Below are 18,329 nucleotides of genomic sequence, written 5' to 3'. Positions count from 1 at the left end.
CCTGATGGGCATTCTCAGCAAAAGACTCCTTACACTCCTTCTTTGATGGTCCAAACTATTGTTGTTTATGCCAGTGGAAAAGGAATTTATTTTATAAATCTGTGAAGTGATTTCTCTTGTGCCACATTTCTAAAAACCCTATGAAGATGGTCAGGCACAACCACTACATTTTAAATTAAACTCGCCATGGAAACTTGATAGACTGTGGCTACTTCTTAGCTGCTCCACCCTCCCCTATTTCCTTCCCAGCCCCCCAAATAGGTTTTGGTGATGGTCCCGAATAATGAAAATTATATACTCTGATTCATTCTGGATATATGGAAGGTGAATTATTCATATGGCTCTCCTAAATCATCTCAAGGACTAGAGCTACTTTTTTTGGTGGTGGTGAGGCTTTTTTCCTAAATCCTAAGTGTGGAATCTCCAATCTTCTGCAAAGAACTCTACTTTAGGCCAGTAGTTACCTGATCTATAGGTGACTTTGGAGGTTTGTGTGTGTGAGAGGGTGGTATTTAAGAAACTGAAGAGAATTAAAGCTGCTATTTATTGAGCACCTTTTACAAGCTAGGCATATACTGTCTTTACTCCTCACTTGCAATGCAATCAATTTGGTATTTTCCTCACTTGACAGGTGAGGAAACAGGTTGAAAAGAAGTAAGTGCAAGAGTGGGGATTTAGTCCAATGTCTTACTGATGTCAAAGTGCTTATTTTTTCCATTCTAGCAATCTAGCCACTGATAGGAGAGAACTGCTGCTTGCTTCCTTATTTGGGGTCCAGAAAACCCCTCTCTCTATATCTTCTTGTGTTGTAGCTTCCTGTTCTATTTTACATTTATTAAAAACAGAGTGATAATGGATGTTAAAATATACATTTAATAGAAATAGATCCAAACAGAGAGCTAAGCAAGGTACATCTTTTAACTTAAAAAGGCTAAAATTACAATAGTTGACTTGCCTGGCTAATGCCCTGAATCAATTTATATAAGCAATGTTGGCTTTTGTGGATGTCAGATTGGGTATAATCTTTGAAAAGTGAACATTCATGAAGATCTAGAATGTAGTTTGATCTCCCCAAACAGAAAGCTCAGAAATAAATAGTGGAAGTTTTTACCTCAGACCAGACAGTCCTCTGAGTACCTGGGTTCTTACGGAAAAGTGCAATAACGGCCACAAACAGCCAGGTAAGGGGCCCAATAAAAAGCAAGATTCTCGCTTTGTGTTTTGTCTTTTAACTATTTTTAAAAATTGTGGTAAAATATACATACCATCAAGTGTACCATTTTAGCCATTCTTAAGCGTACAGTTCAGTGGCATTAAGTACATTTATAGTGTTGTGCAGCCATCACCACTATCTATTTCCAGAACTTTATTATCATCCCAAGCATAAACCCATTAGACAATAATTCCTCATTTTCCCTTCTATTTTTCAATGGATATTTTTTGTTGTTGTTACTGTTAGTTGTTTTGCTTCTGTCAAATTTTTTCCTCTGCTATCAAGATTTAGCCTTTAGTAACTTGTTATACCTTACTAATTTTCTGCTTCTAATCTTCTGTTGGTTAAGAAGTATTACTTTGCTTATCAAAATTGTATGCAAAGTAACAGTTAATAGAACTTCTTATCCCTAAAAGCCTTTCCTATGCAGAGAAGAGCTAGGGCTTTGTGATGGCTATTTCAACTATTCAAAGACCTTTTTGCTTCCTTAGTTCCTAGACGCTTCCCAAAGGGTTTATAGTATTGGAAATCAAACTTATGGAAAAGAGGAGTATTATTGGTTTTAAGAGAATAATAGAAAAATAGACAGATGAATAACCAGAAATGCTTTATAGCTTGTATTTTCAAAAGCTTTCATTTAATTCGTTCTACCACTAGTTGGTTTCCTTTTAAAGAGAAGTTTCCTTAGTGCTTTTATAATATGAGTGAATTGTGGGAATAAGACTATAAACATATTGAAGACAGCATAGTTACGGACAAAGTAAGGTTCATGCACATGCAGTAATTTATGTTTCTAAGAGCTCACCTGGACTTGACAACTCACTTCATTAGTGTTTGTTTTAATATCCAAGATTCTTCTTTTACAGGTACTTGATTTCAGTATCACAGACTTGACATCTGAGACTGATGAAATTCCAGATATTATAGCTTTGGAAGAGGAGAATGGACCAAATCATTCACATGCCAATGGCCCTCAGCCTTCTCAGGGCAAAATGTTGAATAACTAATAAGAAAAATCTCCTTTTGCTGAATACACAGTTTGTGTCACATTAAATTTCATGTTTGCTCATGTGTTTATTCCTGTGGCTTTGGGGATTAATCTATTGGGAGTTAATCTCTTTTTTGGCTACTTGGTCTTAATTGTAATGAAACTCTGATTGACCCAAACTTTTGGAAAAGAGTCTCGTTCTGCATCATATATTATTTTATAGAATTCTTCAAAGTTTAATCTTTGAAATGCCTATAATAAAAATGGGCTGTATAATCTTGAATCAGAGTGTTTTTTTAAAAAACTGTTATAGTGGACTATTTTTTTCCTCCCAGGATTCATTCCTGTTTCTTCTGATAACAGCACCTTTATGTTTTTGGGGGGGTGGTCTCAGTGCGTCTGCTAGTCAAGGACTTTTTGCTTTCCCCTGGCCTAGGGGGTAGGCATATGACTAAAAAACAGGTCAACTGGGAGGAAGCATATCATGATGGGTAAAGGCTCAGACTCTGGATTCTAATCTTGGCTCTTCTACTTTCTAGTTATGTCACTTTAAACAAATAATTTAGTTTCTCTGTACCTCAATTTCCTCATCTGTAAAATAAGGATAATAGTAGGTTTGTTATGAAGAATAAATAAATATTTATAAAATCTTAGAGCAATGCCTGGTACAGAACAACATTAAATAAGTATTAGTTAAATAAATTGTAGAAACAATGGCCAAACCAGTATTGAGGAGCACCCCCAGTGTCCAGATTGTAATTTTTTTCCATTTGTCAGAAAAAGGTATTGTAATACCTTTTCCCACTAAAAGAAATCAGTGCTTCTTGGAGAAATGGCTGATTCCAGGTCTGAGGCAGGAAATGTACAAAATGAGCCTTGAACTTCTTGCTATTTCAGATAGAAAAGAAGCTGATTTGAAGAGGTTCCCATTGACTAAAGATGGAACAATCTGAACTTCAATAAGGATAATAATTGCAATAGATTGAACCCCATCAAATATAAACCCCATCAAAATCTAAATATATCTATATCTATCTATATATATATATATAAACAACCTAATTGGTCACTTTCAGGGGATGATAGCAAACCAATTATTATCTTGAAAACTGGTAAATAGAATGAAAGAATCGAGACTTCCCTGGTGGTGCAGTGGTTAAGACTCCGCACTCCTGATGCAGGGAGCCCGTGTTCATTCCTTGGTTCAGGAACTAGATCCCACATGCATGCCGCAACTAAGAGTTTGCATGCTGCAACTAAGGGTTTGCATGCCACAACTAAGGAGCCCTCGAGCCACAACTAAGGAGCCCACCTGCCACAACTAAGACCTGATGCAACCAAATAAATAAATAAATATTAAAAAAAAAGAAAAGATTAGGGCTGGAGGTATAGTTTAAAAAAAAATAAAGTGAAAGAATCAAGAATTTATCCTTCTTGGGAATTCCCTGGCAGCCCAGTGGTTAGGAATCTGTACTTCCACTGAAGTGGGTGCAGGTTCCAGGAACTAAGATCCTGCAAGCTGCACATGGTGAGGCAAAAAAAATTACAAAATAATTTATCCTTCTTTATGTCTTCATCACTAGGTAAACAAATAGTAAATGAGGGAAAACCTCTCTCATAAAAGTATTCCTTCTGACAAATGAAAAAGACATGATATCTCAGTCAGTTAGGACTGCTATAACCAATTACCTTAGACTGAGTGGTTTAAACAACAAACATTTATTTCTCACAGTTCTGGAGGCTGGAAGTCTGAGATCGGGGTGCCAGTGCCAGCAGAGTCAGGTTTTGGTGAGGGCCCCCTTCTGGGTTGCAGAGAGTTGACTTCTCTTTGTATCATCACATGGTGAAAAGAGCAGAGAGAGGAAGCAAACCCTCTTGTGACTCTTATAGTTCTATGCGTGAGGGCTTCACTCTTATGACTGCATCTAATCCTAATTACCTCCCAAAGACCCAACCTTCTAATACCATCACATTGAGCAATAGGGTTTCAACATATGAATTTGGCTGGGGGGACACAAACATTCAGCCCATAACAAATGATAAATGAGAATTTCAACATTTTGCAATCACCTGTGAATAATGGTTCTAAGCACTTAGCATTTTTGCTTGTCAATGGCATAAACAGAGATATTACATATTTCCTGATGAAAAAGCATGTACCAACCATCATCTAATCTTGCCAAAGTGATCATACATGAGTCCAATCAATCCTCTGGATCCAGGTGCCAATTTGAACAAAGTACAGAGGACAGGGACAGTGGAACATGTTGAACTGTACCATGAGGATGCAATCAGTGAAACCCAGACCAGGAGACATTATTCAGGTCAAATAGTCCTGGTTCTTCAACAGATTAATTGTAAGAAAAAGGGGAGGGGGAATGAGAAAAATGTGTAATTAAATTATATTATTAAAAACAAACAAAAAGATACATGCACCCCAATGTTTATTGCAGCACTATTTACAGTAGCCAGGACATGGAAGCAACCTAAATGTCCATCAACAGAGGAATGGATAAAGAAGATATGGTACATATATACAATGGAATATTACTCAGCCATAAAAAAGAACAAAATAATGCCTGTTGCAGCAACGTGGATGGACCTAGAGATTGTCATACTGAGTGAAGTAAGTCAGACACAGAAAGACAAATATCATATGGTATCGCTTATACGTGGAATCTAAAAAGAAGGGTACAAATGCACTTATTTACAAAACAGAAGTAGAATCACGGATGTAGAAAACAAACTTATGGTTACCAGGGGTCATGGGAAGGGATAAATTGGGGGATTGGGATTGACATATAGACACTACTATATATAAAATAGATAATAATAAGAACCTGTTGTACAGCACAGGGAACTCTATACTCAATACTCTGTAATGGCCTAAATGAGAAAAGAGTCAAAAAAAAAAAGTGGCTATATGTATGTGTTTAACTGAATCACTTTGCTGTACACCTGAAACTAACACAACATTGTAAATCAACTATACTCCAATAAAAACTTAAAACAAACAAACAAACCCAGGAAAGACTAAAAAAAAAATAAAAAAAGAGGCAAGACCAAAAAAAAAAAAAAAAAGCAAGACTAAACTATAGTGTCTAGGGAAGCATACTTGGGTGGTCAAACTACAAGACAAGGCAAGGAAGTTATTATTATTTTTTCAGTATAAATTTATTTATTTATTTATTTTTGGCTGTGTTGGGTCTTTGTTGCTGCTCATGGGCTTTCTCTAGCTGCAGTGAGTAGGGGCTACTCTTCATTGCAGTGTGCGGGCTTCTCATTGCGGTGGCTTCATTTGTTGCAGAGCACGAGCTCTAGGTGCACGGGCTTCAGTAGTTGTGACGTGCGGGCTTCAGTAGTTGTGGCACGCGGGCTCAGTAGTTGTGGCTTGTGGGTTCTAGAGCTCAGGCTCAGTAGTTGTGGCACACGGGCTTAGTTGCTCTGAGGCATGTGTGATCTTCCTGGACCAGGGATCAAACCCATGTTCCCTGCATCGGCCGGCAGATTCTTAACCACTGCGCTACCAGGGAAGTCCTGGAAGTTGTTATTATAAAAGTGAGGATGGTGGTTATTTTTTGGGAAAAGAGAGATTTCTGGAATGGATGGAGAACTTTTATTTCTTGTTCTGGGTGATAGTTATGATGATGTTCACTTATAATGATACATTAAGCTATTTTTAAAAAGTAAATTGGAGTGCCTGGGGTATAAATCTTGAGTGGCGTGGCACATGGGCCTGCTGTTTCCTGAGCTTTATTATCTGGCCTTTCCGTTCTTTATTTATGCTATTCAGGACCATCCGATAAAACTCCTTCAGAGTCAGTTTTGCTGCTTGCAACCAAAGAACACTAATTGATTCAAGTGGCTTTGGAAAGTTACCACTAGCAGTGAGGTGGATATAGATAACTTTTTTGGAGAAGTTTTGCTATGAAGAGAAATGGACTGATAGCTAGAAAGGCATTGGGGTCAAAGGATTTTTTTTTTTAATGATGGAAGATATTACATCATGTTTATATACATGGGAAGAACTGATGATGCTGCAGGAGAGAGTAGAGGACAAATGCTGGAGCAAACTCCTTGTGTGTGAGAAAGGGAATACAGTCCATCGAATGTGTGAGAGGACTGGTCTTAGGTAGGCACAACCTGATTCACCCGGATTAACAAAAGACAAGGAAGACTATATGGGCAAAGATATAGGCAGGTTGGTAAACTGTTGATGGAGGTTCTTTTTTGGAAGCATCTATCAATTAAGAACAAAGGACATCATTGAGAGTGAGGAGGAAGAAGGGGGTATTGGAAGTTTAAAGGAGGGAAGAATATACATGTAATTGTATGGAGAGTGAGATTTGGGGGAAATAGGGTGGAGAGGGCAGGCCTAAGAGTCTATTTCAGTTGTCATTAATTTTGGGTAATGCCAGGCATCATAATTGCATTTAGCTGCTAAGCTGCAGGTACGGAGTAGGCAGAGAATTGACATAATAGCCATTTGGATTCTGCCAGATAAATCTGGCAAAGACAGAAAGGGGCCAGGAGGCTGAGAAGAGTTCGAGGAACTGAGAGCCCAGGGCATTGGAAAGATTACCTACATGGATATTGAAATCATCAAAAATTATTCCAGGAGTGATGTTGGGAGAGACAGAGAATTAAGGGCTAAATCTCAGAATGAGGTCCAGCAACCTGGAGATCTTAAACTTGACCTCCACAAGGAAGACTTGTGGGTGACAGCATACTTTTCAAGTGAGCTGGTGGTTTTAGTGAGGCAATACTTGCCTAAAGTGTTAATGAGAAATAAGTAGGCTCTCCACCCCATTTCCAGGTTCTGCTGTATATGGCATGCGGAGGAGAAAGCAGTCATCAACTGACAGGGCTGCAAGAGAAAGGTGTATGCGTAGGGGAGAGCCAGATTTCTTAAAGCAAGGAGATGAAAGGAACATTCAGCACTTGAGGGCAAACAAGATTTTACTCATAATAGATCCCAGGCTCAGAAGTTACGCGACTTGCTCAGGGTTACACATGTAGTGAGAACAGCTGAGGAAATCCAATGCTTTTTCTACTACAGTGACCAGCTTATGGTTTTTATCTGACGTAATAGGCATATACGAGCAAAAGGAACCACAAAGATCAGAAAAAAAGGATCAGAAAACGCGAAGCCGCAGGACGCCAGCAAAAGCCCGCAATCACCAGGAAGTTCTCCAGCCTCGCAAAGCCTTGTGGGTCTTGTAGGTTCTCGGCTGGTCTTGACCGGAAAAGACCGAGGCAAGGGTGCATTGCGTGGCGGGAGACACGGTCCTCTAAAGAAGCCCCTCCTCCCCCGGAAGCCGGGCGGCGCCAGCGCAAACCGCTTTTCCGGAAGCGCGGGACGCTTGGTTTGTGGTGACTGTGCTTTGGCCGCTGTGCCGTACTACTGTTAGAGGCTCTATTTCCCTCAGACTTTAGAGTCTTAGGCCAGTTGAGGCATTTGAGGCCATTTGAGGCATTTGAGGCCATTTGAGGCGAAATGGTTCCGGGCGAGAGAGGATCAGGCGGTGGCAATGGAGGGGCCGCCGCCATCTCGGGCTGCCCGTAGGCAAAAAGCCTGAGGGGCCCTCTCAGTCGTTGGAGCCTGCGCTTTCTTCCTTTGCCGGGCCCTGCCTACCGCGAAGATGAGTTCGGCCTGGGTCCCTTCTTTCGAGAAGGAGCATCTCTGGATGTATCTGCAGGCGCTCGGCTTCGAGCCGGGCTCGGCGACCGTAGCCGGTGGAAAGATCGTGTCGCACACGCACCTCGGAGTGTAAGGAGGCCGGGGCCGGCGGGGCGGGGGAGTCTGAGCCTGGCCGTGCTGGCGTGACCCGCCTTGTTGCGGACCTCGTAGGTTGATGAATTCAGTAGTCGGTTACTGTGGCCCGGCACTGGCTGCAAAGTTCCTGCTCCCAGTGGCAGCTAGCCGAGTGGCAAGAGACTGTTACGGGACCTTGCCGGGAGCGCTTTTTAGGGGAGTAGAGTCTGCAGTTGGGGCGAAACTGAAGGGGCGGCTTATTCCTGCTTTGGTAGTGAAGCCGGGTGGTCTGTGAAGTCGAGGGAGAGGTGGCGGCTTGGTAATGGAGGGACTCGGGAACGCCTTCCGTTAGGTGCAAACGCCTTTAGGACTCGAGGGAGACTTTCAAGGTAGTTGATCTTTAGTTTATAATTTTCACTAACTGAAATAGCAGGCTGAAGCCTGCCACAGTTAGCCAAAAACTAGTAGAGAGTGGTATTAAGATGAAAAGTTAAAAAAAAGCCTCTTCCTGCTTTGCTACAGATGTTACAGATCTCATCATAGAACTTAATGCTTTGTTTATATTTCTATGTCTTAACTTATCAACTTTAGACAGTCTCTATTATCTTGCCCACTATAGGACAAGGAAAATTTGGGATACATAGGCTATCTCCTGTTCTCAATCTTCTTGACTTTTGTAATTACGTTATTTCCGTTTTTCTTGTGGCATTATTTAAATAATGTGCTTAGACCTGTGTTTCTTGATGTATCAGTCTCAAAAGGATCTCTGGATTCCCCACGATGTAATTTCACAGTGAAGGCCGCTATTCTTTATACGATAATTAGCGCACCTACACTTACCTACCCTCCTCTGCTTTCTCCCTCTTGACTTTTTTCAGCTGTATTAGAACTGTTTTACTGTTAAGGTTTAGAGCTGTAATTAAGTTTTGTTTGGTAACTATTTGTTTGGAAGTTACTACTATTTACATGTAGAAAGGTTTTGTCTAGAAGTCTAGTCTAAAAATTGACAACCAGTTTGGGCTTCCCTGGTGGCGCAGTGGTTGAGAATCTGCCTGCTAATGCAGGGAACACGGGTTCGAGCCCTGGTCTGGGAAGATGCCGCATGCCGCGGAGCAGCTGGGCCCGTGAGCCACAATTACTGAGCCTGCGCGTCTGGAGCCTGTGCTCCGCAGCGAGAGAGGCCGCGATGCTGAGAGGCCCGCGCACCGCGATGAAGAGTGGCCCCCGCTCGCCGCAGCTAGAGAAAGCCCTCGCACAGAAACGAAGACCCAACACAGGCATAAATAAATAAATAAATAAAAATTGACAACCAGTGGGTAGCATTTATCAGGTTATGATTATGTATTAATAAATGCGCCACCTATCTCACATGATTTGATGCCCCCCGTATGGCAGAGAAGCTTGAAGCTTCTCCCAGGCCTCCCCTGAGGATGGTTCCCATTGCCACTGCATCGTCTCTATTGTTTTGGCAATCTTAGTTTTCTCTGCTCTGGCTTATTCAATTGCAGTCTTCTTTCTGCCTTTGAAAATTAAATAAAATCTGTCAAGTTCTGGTTCAGGGATGATATTTTTTTTTAAAAACATTTTCATAGATTCCCCCCCCCCCGCCCCCCTCCCCCCCTGCCCCATGTCTTTAGAGTTGTCTCAGTTCGTTAGTGGGAGGGATATACTAAAACAGATGTCCCCTTTAAAATGCTTTAAGCATGAATGTGGCATCAAATTTACTTCAAAATTAAAAAAATTTTTTGATTCACTTATGTTTACATATGTTAGAATTCATTCTTTTTGGTGTGCAGTTCTATGTGTTTCTAGTTTCTGTGAGCATGTAATTGTGTAGCCACTTTTCTTATAAAGTTAAATGTACATTTAACATATGATCCAGCAATTCCATTCCTAGGCATTTGCCCAAAAGATTTGCATTTTGGAAAAACCATTCTGGTTGTATTACAGAGAATGGATTAGAGGGGGAATCAGGGCTTTGCAGTTAGGTAGACCTAAACTAAGGAGTCAGTGGGAATGGAAAGGAAAGGTCATTCATTCATTTGTGGGGTTTTTTTGTTTTTTCGTTTTTTTGTTTTTTGTTTTTTTTGCTTGGAAGGTGATTCGCTTTTATTTATTTTGCCAGTGAATGTATAAGAGCAACAGTATACATTATTTTGTCATCTATTTAGGAAAAATTTTAAAAGCTGAAGGATAATGTCGAGCCATATTCACTATGAGATATAAACCTAAACAAAATTTCTATTCCAAGGAAGAAAAAATCCAGTCTTCCCAAAGGAAGACTTTGCCTGCTTTCCTTACATTGAAATGCAAGTATTGCTGAAAACCAGTTTTTAATCCTCCACTTGATACACAGCCTGAAGTGTAATTAGCTAAGTTTGCAAGAGGGGGTTATTTTGTTAGGGTCCAAGATGTGTCTTTATCACACAGCAATGTGTGTGTGTGTGTGTGTTTGTTTATCTATTTGTTTTTGGCTGCGTTGGGTCTTTGTTGCTGCGAGCAGGCTTTCTCTAGTTGCGGCGAGCGGTGGCTACTCTTCGTTGCGGTGCGTGGGTGTCTCATTGCAGCGGCCTCTCGTTGCAGAGCACGGGCTCTAGGCACGCGGGCTTCAGTAGTTGTGGCTCCTGGGCTTAGTTGCTCCGCGGCATGTGGGATCTTCCTGGACCAGGGCTCGAACCCATGTCCCCTGCATTGGCAGGCGGCTTCTTAACCACTGTGCCACCAGGGAAGTCCCACAATGTGCTTTTTACAAGCAGACTTGTGGACCATGACTAAAGGACATGTACAGATTCCAGTTCAATACATGGCAAGGCATTTAAGGAGCTGCCAATAGAGCTGACTTTCTGATTATTCTAGAAAGTGGAGACTCATCAACGAACACAGTAATCCCATTCTGCAAAGCTGGAGGCTGGCTAAAAGGAGCATTCCCACCAGACTTTCTGTGCCATAGCAAAGGAGATGCATGGTCTGTGGCTGGGTACACTAAGATATTGTTTGACCTACTGTACAACCGTGCACTTTATAACAGGGTAAAATTGCAGTAGTAAATTGTCTAACATTTTTCTGAGGTTATATTCCATAAGCTTAAAATTCAGATGTACTTATTTAAAGCATTCAAAACACTGGGCTCTAAGAATGTTTATGCATAAGGTTAATATCTGCCCTATAGAGATTTATATATTTCTGCACAAATACCTCCAGTTTATCTGAACACATCGGTTTTGGACCAGCAGCTCCTGGCAGTGGGCGAGGTGGGTTTCCAGAAATCAGCACAGGTGCATTTGGTAAAAGTTCGGCAGGAACCAGGCCCATCCCAGGATGTGGTAAGTAGGGATTGAAAGCCATGGCAGGATTAGCTGCCAGGGATGGAGTCACAGGAAAAGAAGTAAGTGATGACATTTGAGCATTTTGGAGCATAAACTGCATCTGCTGGGCGAACATGGCTGCAGCAGTCTTTTGTTGAATCAGATTGTTCCGTCCATTAATTTCCAGCTGCCTTTTTAAATGTGGAGGAGGGTGGAGGTACTTGCAGTTCTCTCTAGCACACCGGCCCTTAAGGTCATAAGCAGCCCCCTCCATGGAATCAGCCCAGGCTCTACTAGGCCTTCAGTTGCCCGGAGCAAAGCAGAAGGCACTCTCAGCCCCCCCCATTCATTTGTTTATTCAACAGATACTAATTGAGCACAGTATTGGACCTGGGTATACAGTGGTGAACAGAGCAAATGTAAACTTTTCCCGTATAAAATTTAAGTCCATTGGGTGAGCAAACCTTTAACAAATATCTTTTTAAAAATTAGAAGTGTTGAAGAGAACAGTATACTATATGAAAAAAATAGCAGGTTTGAGAGATGATAAGGAGGTAGGAACTTCATTTGTATTTGTTGAGGAATAGAAACATTCCAAGGATAAAAGAGTTGTTTGACAAAAGTATAAGCATGGGAATTTTAATGTTAACTCTTTTTTTCCAACTCAAAAAAGCTTATTTCAGGAAAATAGCTTTATGTGTTCACGGGAGTACTCAGATCTATTTATTTGTCATGTCATCTGTATTATGAGGATAATCAAACTGCTTTCTAATGTTGGGATTAGATAAAATACTTCATGTTAAAGCTGCAAGCACAGGTATTAACTTCATATGATTGCAATGAAGATTAGATGAGTTGCTGCTTGTAAAAGGCTTAATTAAAATAATATCTGATAAATAATAAACTCAATAAGTATTTAGCTGTTTTTATTGTCAGAAAATGTTGGTGTGTATCATCATTTTCACCATATCTTAGGCCATGGTTTTCTCTCTACCTGATTAGGCTTTCCTTTTCTTTTTGTAGAATGTTTTCATTGCGGTAAAGCCAAGTTCTACTAGTTTTCTTCTATTCGATCTACATTTTCAGAATGAAAACAAAAACTTGTATGTGTTTAATTGTTTATAAATATATACATGAATTAGAAAAATTAATTTGCCTTGACCTCTTGAACAGAATGAAAAATATTAATGGGTCAGACTTACACAGCTTTTGATGATGCTTAGTTTTATTAACCTTTTTCTTTTCTTCTTTTTTTTTTTTTCCTGCTTCTATTTCTTTTTAAACCATTAGGAACATGTTTGACAAGTTGAACCGTGATGCCTTTCAGATAGTTTCTTATTTTTTGTTTCAAACGCTTGACCAGTCTCTCACTAAAGAAGTTTTCAAGTGAGTAAAAGTTATTTCATTTTCTTTTTGTAAGGGATTTAAAAAGGGATTATGACTTTATATAAGCCAGAATTTCAACTTTGGACTTCAACTATTATTTTGAATGGATGTTATAAAAATTAGGCTTGAGTCTTACAAATTTAGTACTTACCCTTTATAAATCTGAGTGATTTTTTTTTTTGTAAAATTATTGTAAATTAAAATAAAAATATAAAAATGTGAATATTCACTAGCCTTGGTTCTGAGTTATTTTGCATGTGATTTGGGTTTCGTCTATAAGAAAAAGTGTTCAAATTTGTTTTAATATTTATATTGTGCCCTCATCCTCTTATATAGTAAGTCCATTGTTTAGGGCGTTGTTTTTATTTGTGATAATTTATTTTTAATATTTTGCCTGCAGTTAAAGTTATGAGTGACCAGGAGAACAGGTGTATTTGAAACGTATTTTCGAAATCCCTATCATTAAGGTATAGGGCTTCCTCTGCTCAAATAAAAATAGATTTTTTGATTTTTTTTCTAGATTATAAACAAAATACAGCTTACTTTAACCAGTTCGGCAAATACAGAAAAAGTTAAAGAAGGAAGTAAAAATTATTCCCAAACCCAACTAGAGAATATCACTGTTGACATTCCAGCTTTTTAGTCTTTTTTTCTTTGCATACTTAATATTTTTCTATGAATATAGCATGTATGTTATGCTATAGAAATACAAAAAAAAATGGGACCCTAATCAAATAATTGCCTTAGAATAAAAATTTAGACAAAACATTATAAGGTGAAAGCAATAGGCAAATTTTAAAGTTCATTATTTTTGACTAAAACTGAATTTTTAATAATTTCATATCTTGTTTGTCCACAAAACAGTAGCACCCCTGACTGTAATATAGGTTATCTCTAGGGGTCATGATCTCTTATGCCATTCTTTCTGTGCTTTTCATGTGTAACCATGTGTTTTTCTCTCTTTTTCCCCAGGCATTATTATCCTAATTTATTTTTACCATCTTTATGCATTAGTCCAGTGAATTCATTGAGAGTGTTGTCTTCTTTAGCTGATTTTCAGTAATTTTAATAGTGATTCATCCCTATATTTAACTTATATATTCATTGATTATTTGCACTAAACTGAATTCAACCCTATAGATATTCATAAAGAAAAAGACCTAATTTCTTACAGGTTGGTGTTTCTCTTTAGTTGAAATTTATGAATGTTAGCCTTGATTTAGCATTAATATTTCTAGTATAGGAGATAAGTTTGATGTTTTAAAATTTTGCTGAGTTTGGTTTTTTATTCATAATTCTAATTTTTATTTTTGTTTTAAAGACTTTGTTGGCCTCCATTTGACCAAAAAAGTGATACTGAATTCCGAAAACATTGCTGTGAATGGTTAAAAAAGATTTCCGTAAGTATTTTCTTTCTGAAATATGCAAACGTTTAAGAGGTAATTTTTTTTCTGGCTTTATTGAGGTACATTAATTTTTTTAGAGGTGAAATCTTTTTAATGCTTTTATGCTAACAGTATAAGCAAGAAATACTAATCAGGATAATACTTTCTGGTGGTTTTTGGTTGGGATTCTGTATATTTCTGGGAAGCCAGCTTTGTTGGCTAAGTGCATTAGAAATAGATTTTTGAATTCCTGGGAATCTATATCACAGTTTTTGTTTAAAGAAAAATTTTTTTTACCATAGATTATTTTAGCTTATATCCCTAAATAGTATCAATAATTGTGGCTTTAAATTTTAATTGCTTTTTGTGACTGAGTCCACCAAGAGTTCAGAAGGATTCAAAAATTCAACTTGTGGTTCAAATGGAATAATTCTGGTAAACCCTGTTATGCTTCAAAACAGTATGATGTAAATATAAAGGTTGTTGTTGTTAAGATCTTCAAATCATCTTGTTTCTTTTTTCCATAGGCTGAATGTGGAAGTAACTTCCCTCAAGTTGTTGGTTCACTATTTCTTTCTCCTGGTGGTCCTAAGTTTATTCATCTGATGTATCACTTTGCAAGATTTGTTGCAATAAATTATATAAAAACCCATTCTAAAAGTAAGTTAAACTTACAGTAGGAGTTTTTTCTGTTTTGATTCTTAAGTTTTTATTATTTTTTTTACAATTTGTGAATCATTAAGAGATTTTAATAAAATAAAATAAGATAAAAATATTACTTTACCTCAAAAGGCAAATGGTTAATATTTTATTGGAACTGTAGTTTGAAATCCTCTTGTAATGAACATAGGTAGCAATACAGATTATTTTCTTATGTTCTAATACAGGGGTTGGGAAACATTTTCTGTGTGAGGCCTGACAGTAAATATTGTATACTTTGTGGACCACATGAGAGTGTCTGTCACATATACCTGTTTGTGAGTTTTTTTTTATTTTTACTTTTTGTAATATAACCCCTTAAAAATGTAGAAAGCAGACCTAGCTTTCTGACCTCAGAAAAACAGCCAGTGGGCCAGGTTAGACCTGCAGGTTATAGTTTGCCTATAATTCATTGTATTAAATGTTGTGTTGAATTTGTTAGAGATTTATTTTGGCTACTGGCAATGTGTTGGAATATTTTGGTTCACAATTGCTGTTTTAAAGGGATTTGATCTATTTGCTAAATTATAGAAACAAAATATTGGGTTTTTCAGCTAAGACTTAAAAGAATGCTATTTGTAGCTTACTAAGTATGCTGCTCAGTTTAATTGAGTTATGCTCATAAAACATGGGAGGTAAAAACTGGAAAAGTTGATGCAATAATATCCCATCTTCCAATTTCTAGAGGCAACCATTGCTGACATTTTGGTTTGTTTTCTTTTAGGTGTTTTTTGTTGTTGTTTGTTTGTTTTTTAATGCACATATTATATGTTTTAATTATTTTGAATAAATGATAGATTCTCATGATTCAAAAATCAGAAAGTGAAAAGTCTGTCTTCCATCTCTAACTACCTAGTTTCCCTTCCCAGAAGCAACCATTGTAATGAATAATACTAGCAAATGTGTATATATTCTTTTTTTTTAAACCCTAAATGGTGACATACATCTGGTTTTGAATCTTGTGTTTTTTATGCAACAGCGTACATTGGAGATCATCCCATGTCAGTTCATAGATCTTCCTTACTCTGTCTCTCTCTTAAGAACTGCATATTTGAATGGATGTGTCAGTGTATTTAATCACACATTTGTTCTGAAATCAGTTCTGCTGACAGTTGGCATTTTTCCTAATCTTTTGCTATAAAAACAATGCTACAGTGACAGACTTTATACATATATCATTTTGTGTATGTTTAAGTATATATTGTGTGTGTGTGCATATATATATATATGTATATATGCACCCAAACACATACCTTTTTTCCAGTTTATCTTTTGTGTGTGATTTTTTAAAACATGTACATGTGATCTTGCTTTATAAGCATTTACGTATTTTAAATTTAATGTAATGTAAGCATTTTACCAGCTTTTCTATTAGATGATTTATTCCAGTTACATGTAACCCAAACTATTTTATATGAATTATGTGTATTTGGATTTAGCAAGAGTTTATTGTACATAAGGCTTTTAAGCATGGGTTGTCATATTTCTCATTTAAAGCAGTTTCATTCAACATATTCAGTCTCTAGGTGACTTCTACATCCAGCGAATTCATCCCCTGTTAAATATTTAGGAGTTTTGGTTATTTCTTTGTAGGTAATCTAGGACCTGGATTTACAATGTTAAGTATGGTGTGGGGTCACTATTTTCCAGAATATCCATCTTTATTGTATTGCCATCTTAAAGTAGGATTTATTACATTTTATTACAGTGAAAACCTGGCCTGTCAAATGTTTAGATGGATTGTTCTCAGGGTCTGCTTTGATCATTAGTAACATAGCCAAGAATTACTTGAGAAATGGAGATTGGTTTTATTTGGTTGTCTTGTCCTGTTGGTCTTACTAGGAAGAAAGGTATGCTGATGGCAGCAATGAAGGTGATGTGATCTCACCTCATCTCTTTTAATTGATTTTCTTCCTTTGTTGTTAAAAGATCAGTTAAGAAGTTGCTTATGTGTAATGATGTATTTGTTCATGGATGTATCACGCTGTGATAATAAGAATTACTTTGGGCACATGGACTCTGAGAATTTTTAATTATGTAAAATACCTCAACTTCAGATATCCTTTTTTATTGCCTCCTTTAAAAATAGGTCACCCTTGCTTTTGCTGAAATTAGTTGTATCTTTTTGTATATGTGGCATACCACCTTTTAAGGAGTTGTTAGTTAAATGAGGTTGTTAATCTCTCAATAATCTCACATTTTTATATTTATTAGCTTGTAAGTCTAAGTTTTGTATATTTTGTGTTCTGTGTAGATTCTTCTGTACATTTTACAGAGACATTTAACTTAAAGCCACAAGATTTGCACAAGTGCATTGCCAGATGCCATGTAGCACGTAACAGATTTTTACAAATTTTGCAAAGAGAAGATTGTGTTACCCGAAAATACCAGGAAAATGCACAGTAAGTAATACTTTGAAAGTTAGAAAATGTAAATTCCTTTCTTTTTGAACAAATGTCATCAATATCCTTTCTTTTTTTTTTAACCCATTGATGTATGCACTTTATTTTTTTATTTTTTAATTCCATCAGTATTTATTTATTTATTTAATTAATTTATTTTTGACTGTGTTGGGTCTTCGTTGCTGTGCGCAGGCTTTCTCTAGTTGCGGTGAGTGGGGGCTACTCTTCGTTGCGGTGCACGGGCTTCTCATTGGGGTGGCTTCTCTTGTTGCGGAGCACGGGTTCTAGGCGCGCGGGCTTCAGTAGTTGTGGCACGTGGGCTCAGTAGTTGTGGCGCACGGGCTTAGTTGCTCCGTGGCATGTGGGATCTTCCCGGACCAGGGCTCGAACCTGTGTCCCCTCCACTGGCAGGCAGATTCTTAAGCACTGCGCCACCAGGGAAGTCCCTCATCAATATCCTTTCAATGGCAATAATTCATGTCTACCTCAAACCCCCTGGCTGTTATCTTTCCATTTTAAAACCTGATAACTTCTGAATAAAATGTTTTAAAACTTTAGGCATACTGTAAATGAAAGTTTAGAGAAAAGGAAGATACCATTTTAGTTCAAAAACTCAATTTCTTTAGGTGCTTTTTCTTTTAAACATGGAAATAAATTTTTAAGCTGTAATTATAGTGCTTATTCTAGTTTGTATCCTTTTTTCTCTTAATATTTCATTCTATAAATTTTTCCATATTGCCATAATGTATTACTTTTAATTTCTACTTAGTGTCTTAGTTGAAGAGGTATTCCGTAGTTTCTTTAGCCATTTTATACTGTCTTATATTTACGTTTATCTATTCGGCACTTTTTTTTCTTGAGTTACTTCTATGTGCTGGATATTGGTTATACACTAGTCCTACAACATTAAACAAGACAAGCAAGGTTCTTACTCTCAAGACATAAATTGTGTCCAATTTTTTACAATTATAAACAACTATAGTAAGATAACTTTTTAAATGCTGTTATCTATTCCAAAAGCTACAAAATCCTTTGAAATCTCCTTAAAACTACAATGTTGCCTGTTTTAGGTAACGTTTAAAATTATCCCCTAGGTATGTGAGATAAGGATAAGAGAGCGGAGTAGTCTTAACTGACCTCCAACAGTTTTACTTGAAGTCAGAGAGTATATGAGCCAAGAAGTCCTGGTCCATTTC

General features: G+C 37.7%; 1 protein-coding gene across 7 annotated transcripts in view; it reads left to right on the top strand.

Annotated features, from left to right (window-relative positions):
- Positions 1–7,553: 7,553 nt before the first annotated feature.
- HAUS6 (HAUS augmin like complex subunit 6) overlaps positions 7,554–18,329 on the top strand; it is a 46,151-nt gene continuing 35,375 nt past the window's right edge. For 2 of the 7 annotated variants that reach the window (XM_068552052.1, XM_068552050.1), the window contains exons 1-6: positions 7,883–7,971; positions 11,158–11,715; positions 12,552–12,647; positions 13,969–14,047; positions 14,560–14,692; positions 16,986–17,133. In XM_068552052.1, the coding sequence (XP_068408153.1) occupies positions 11,534–11,715; positions 12,552–12,647; positions 13,969–14,047; positions 14,560–14,692; positions 16,986–17,133 (638 nt within the window). In that variant the 5' untranslated portion in view covers positions 7,883–7,971; positions 11,158–11,533. Of the gene's footprint in view, positions 7,972–9,752; positions 10,922–11,157; positions 12,365–12,551; positions 12,648–13,968; positions 14,048–14,559; positions 14,693–16,985; positions 17,134–18,329 lie in introns of those variants that run through there. The other 5 variants (XM_068552053.1, XM_068552056.1, XM_068552051.1 and 2 more) reach the window with 5 other exon arrangements.

Source organism: Eschrichtius robustus, chromosome 10 (assembly GCF_028021215.1).
Source record: "Eschrichtius robustus isolate mEscRob2 chromosome 10, mEscRob2.pri, whole genome shotgun sequence".
Classification (NCBI taxonomy): Eukaryota; Metazoa; Chordata; class Mammalia; order Artiodactyla; family Eschrichtiidae; genus Eschrichtius; species Eschrichtius robustus.
Note: the sequence above shows the minus strand (reverse complement) of the source record. Positions and strands in the feature narration are given on the sequence as shown.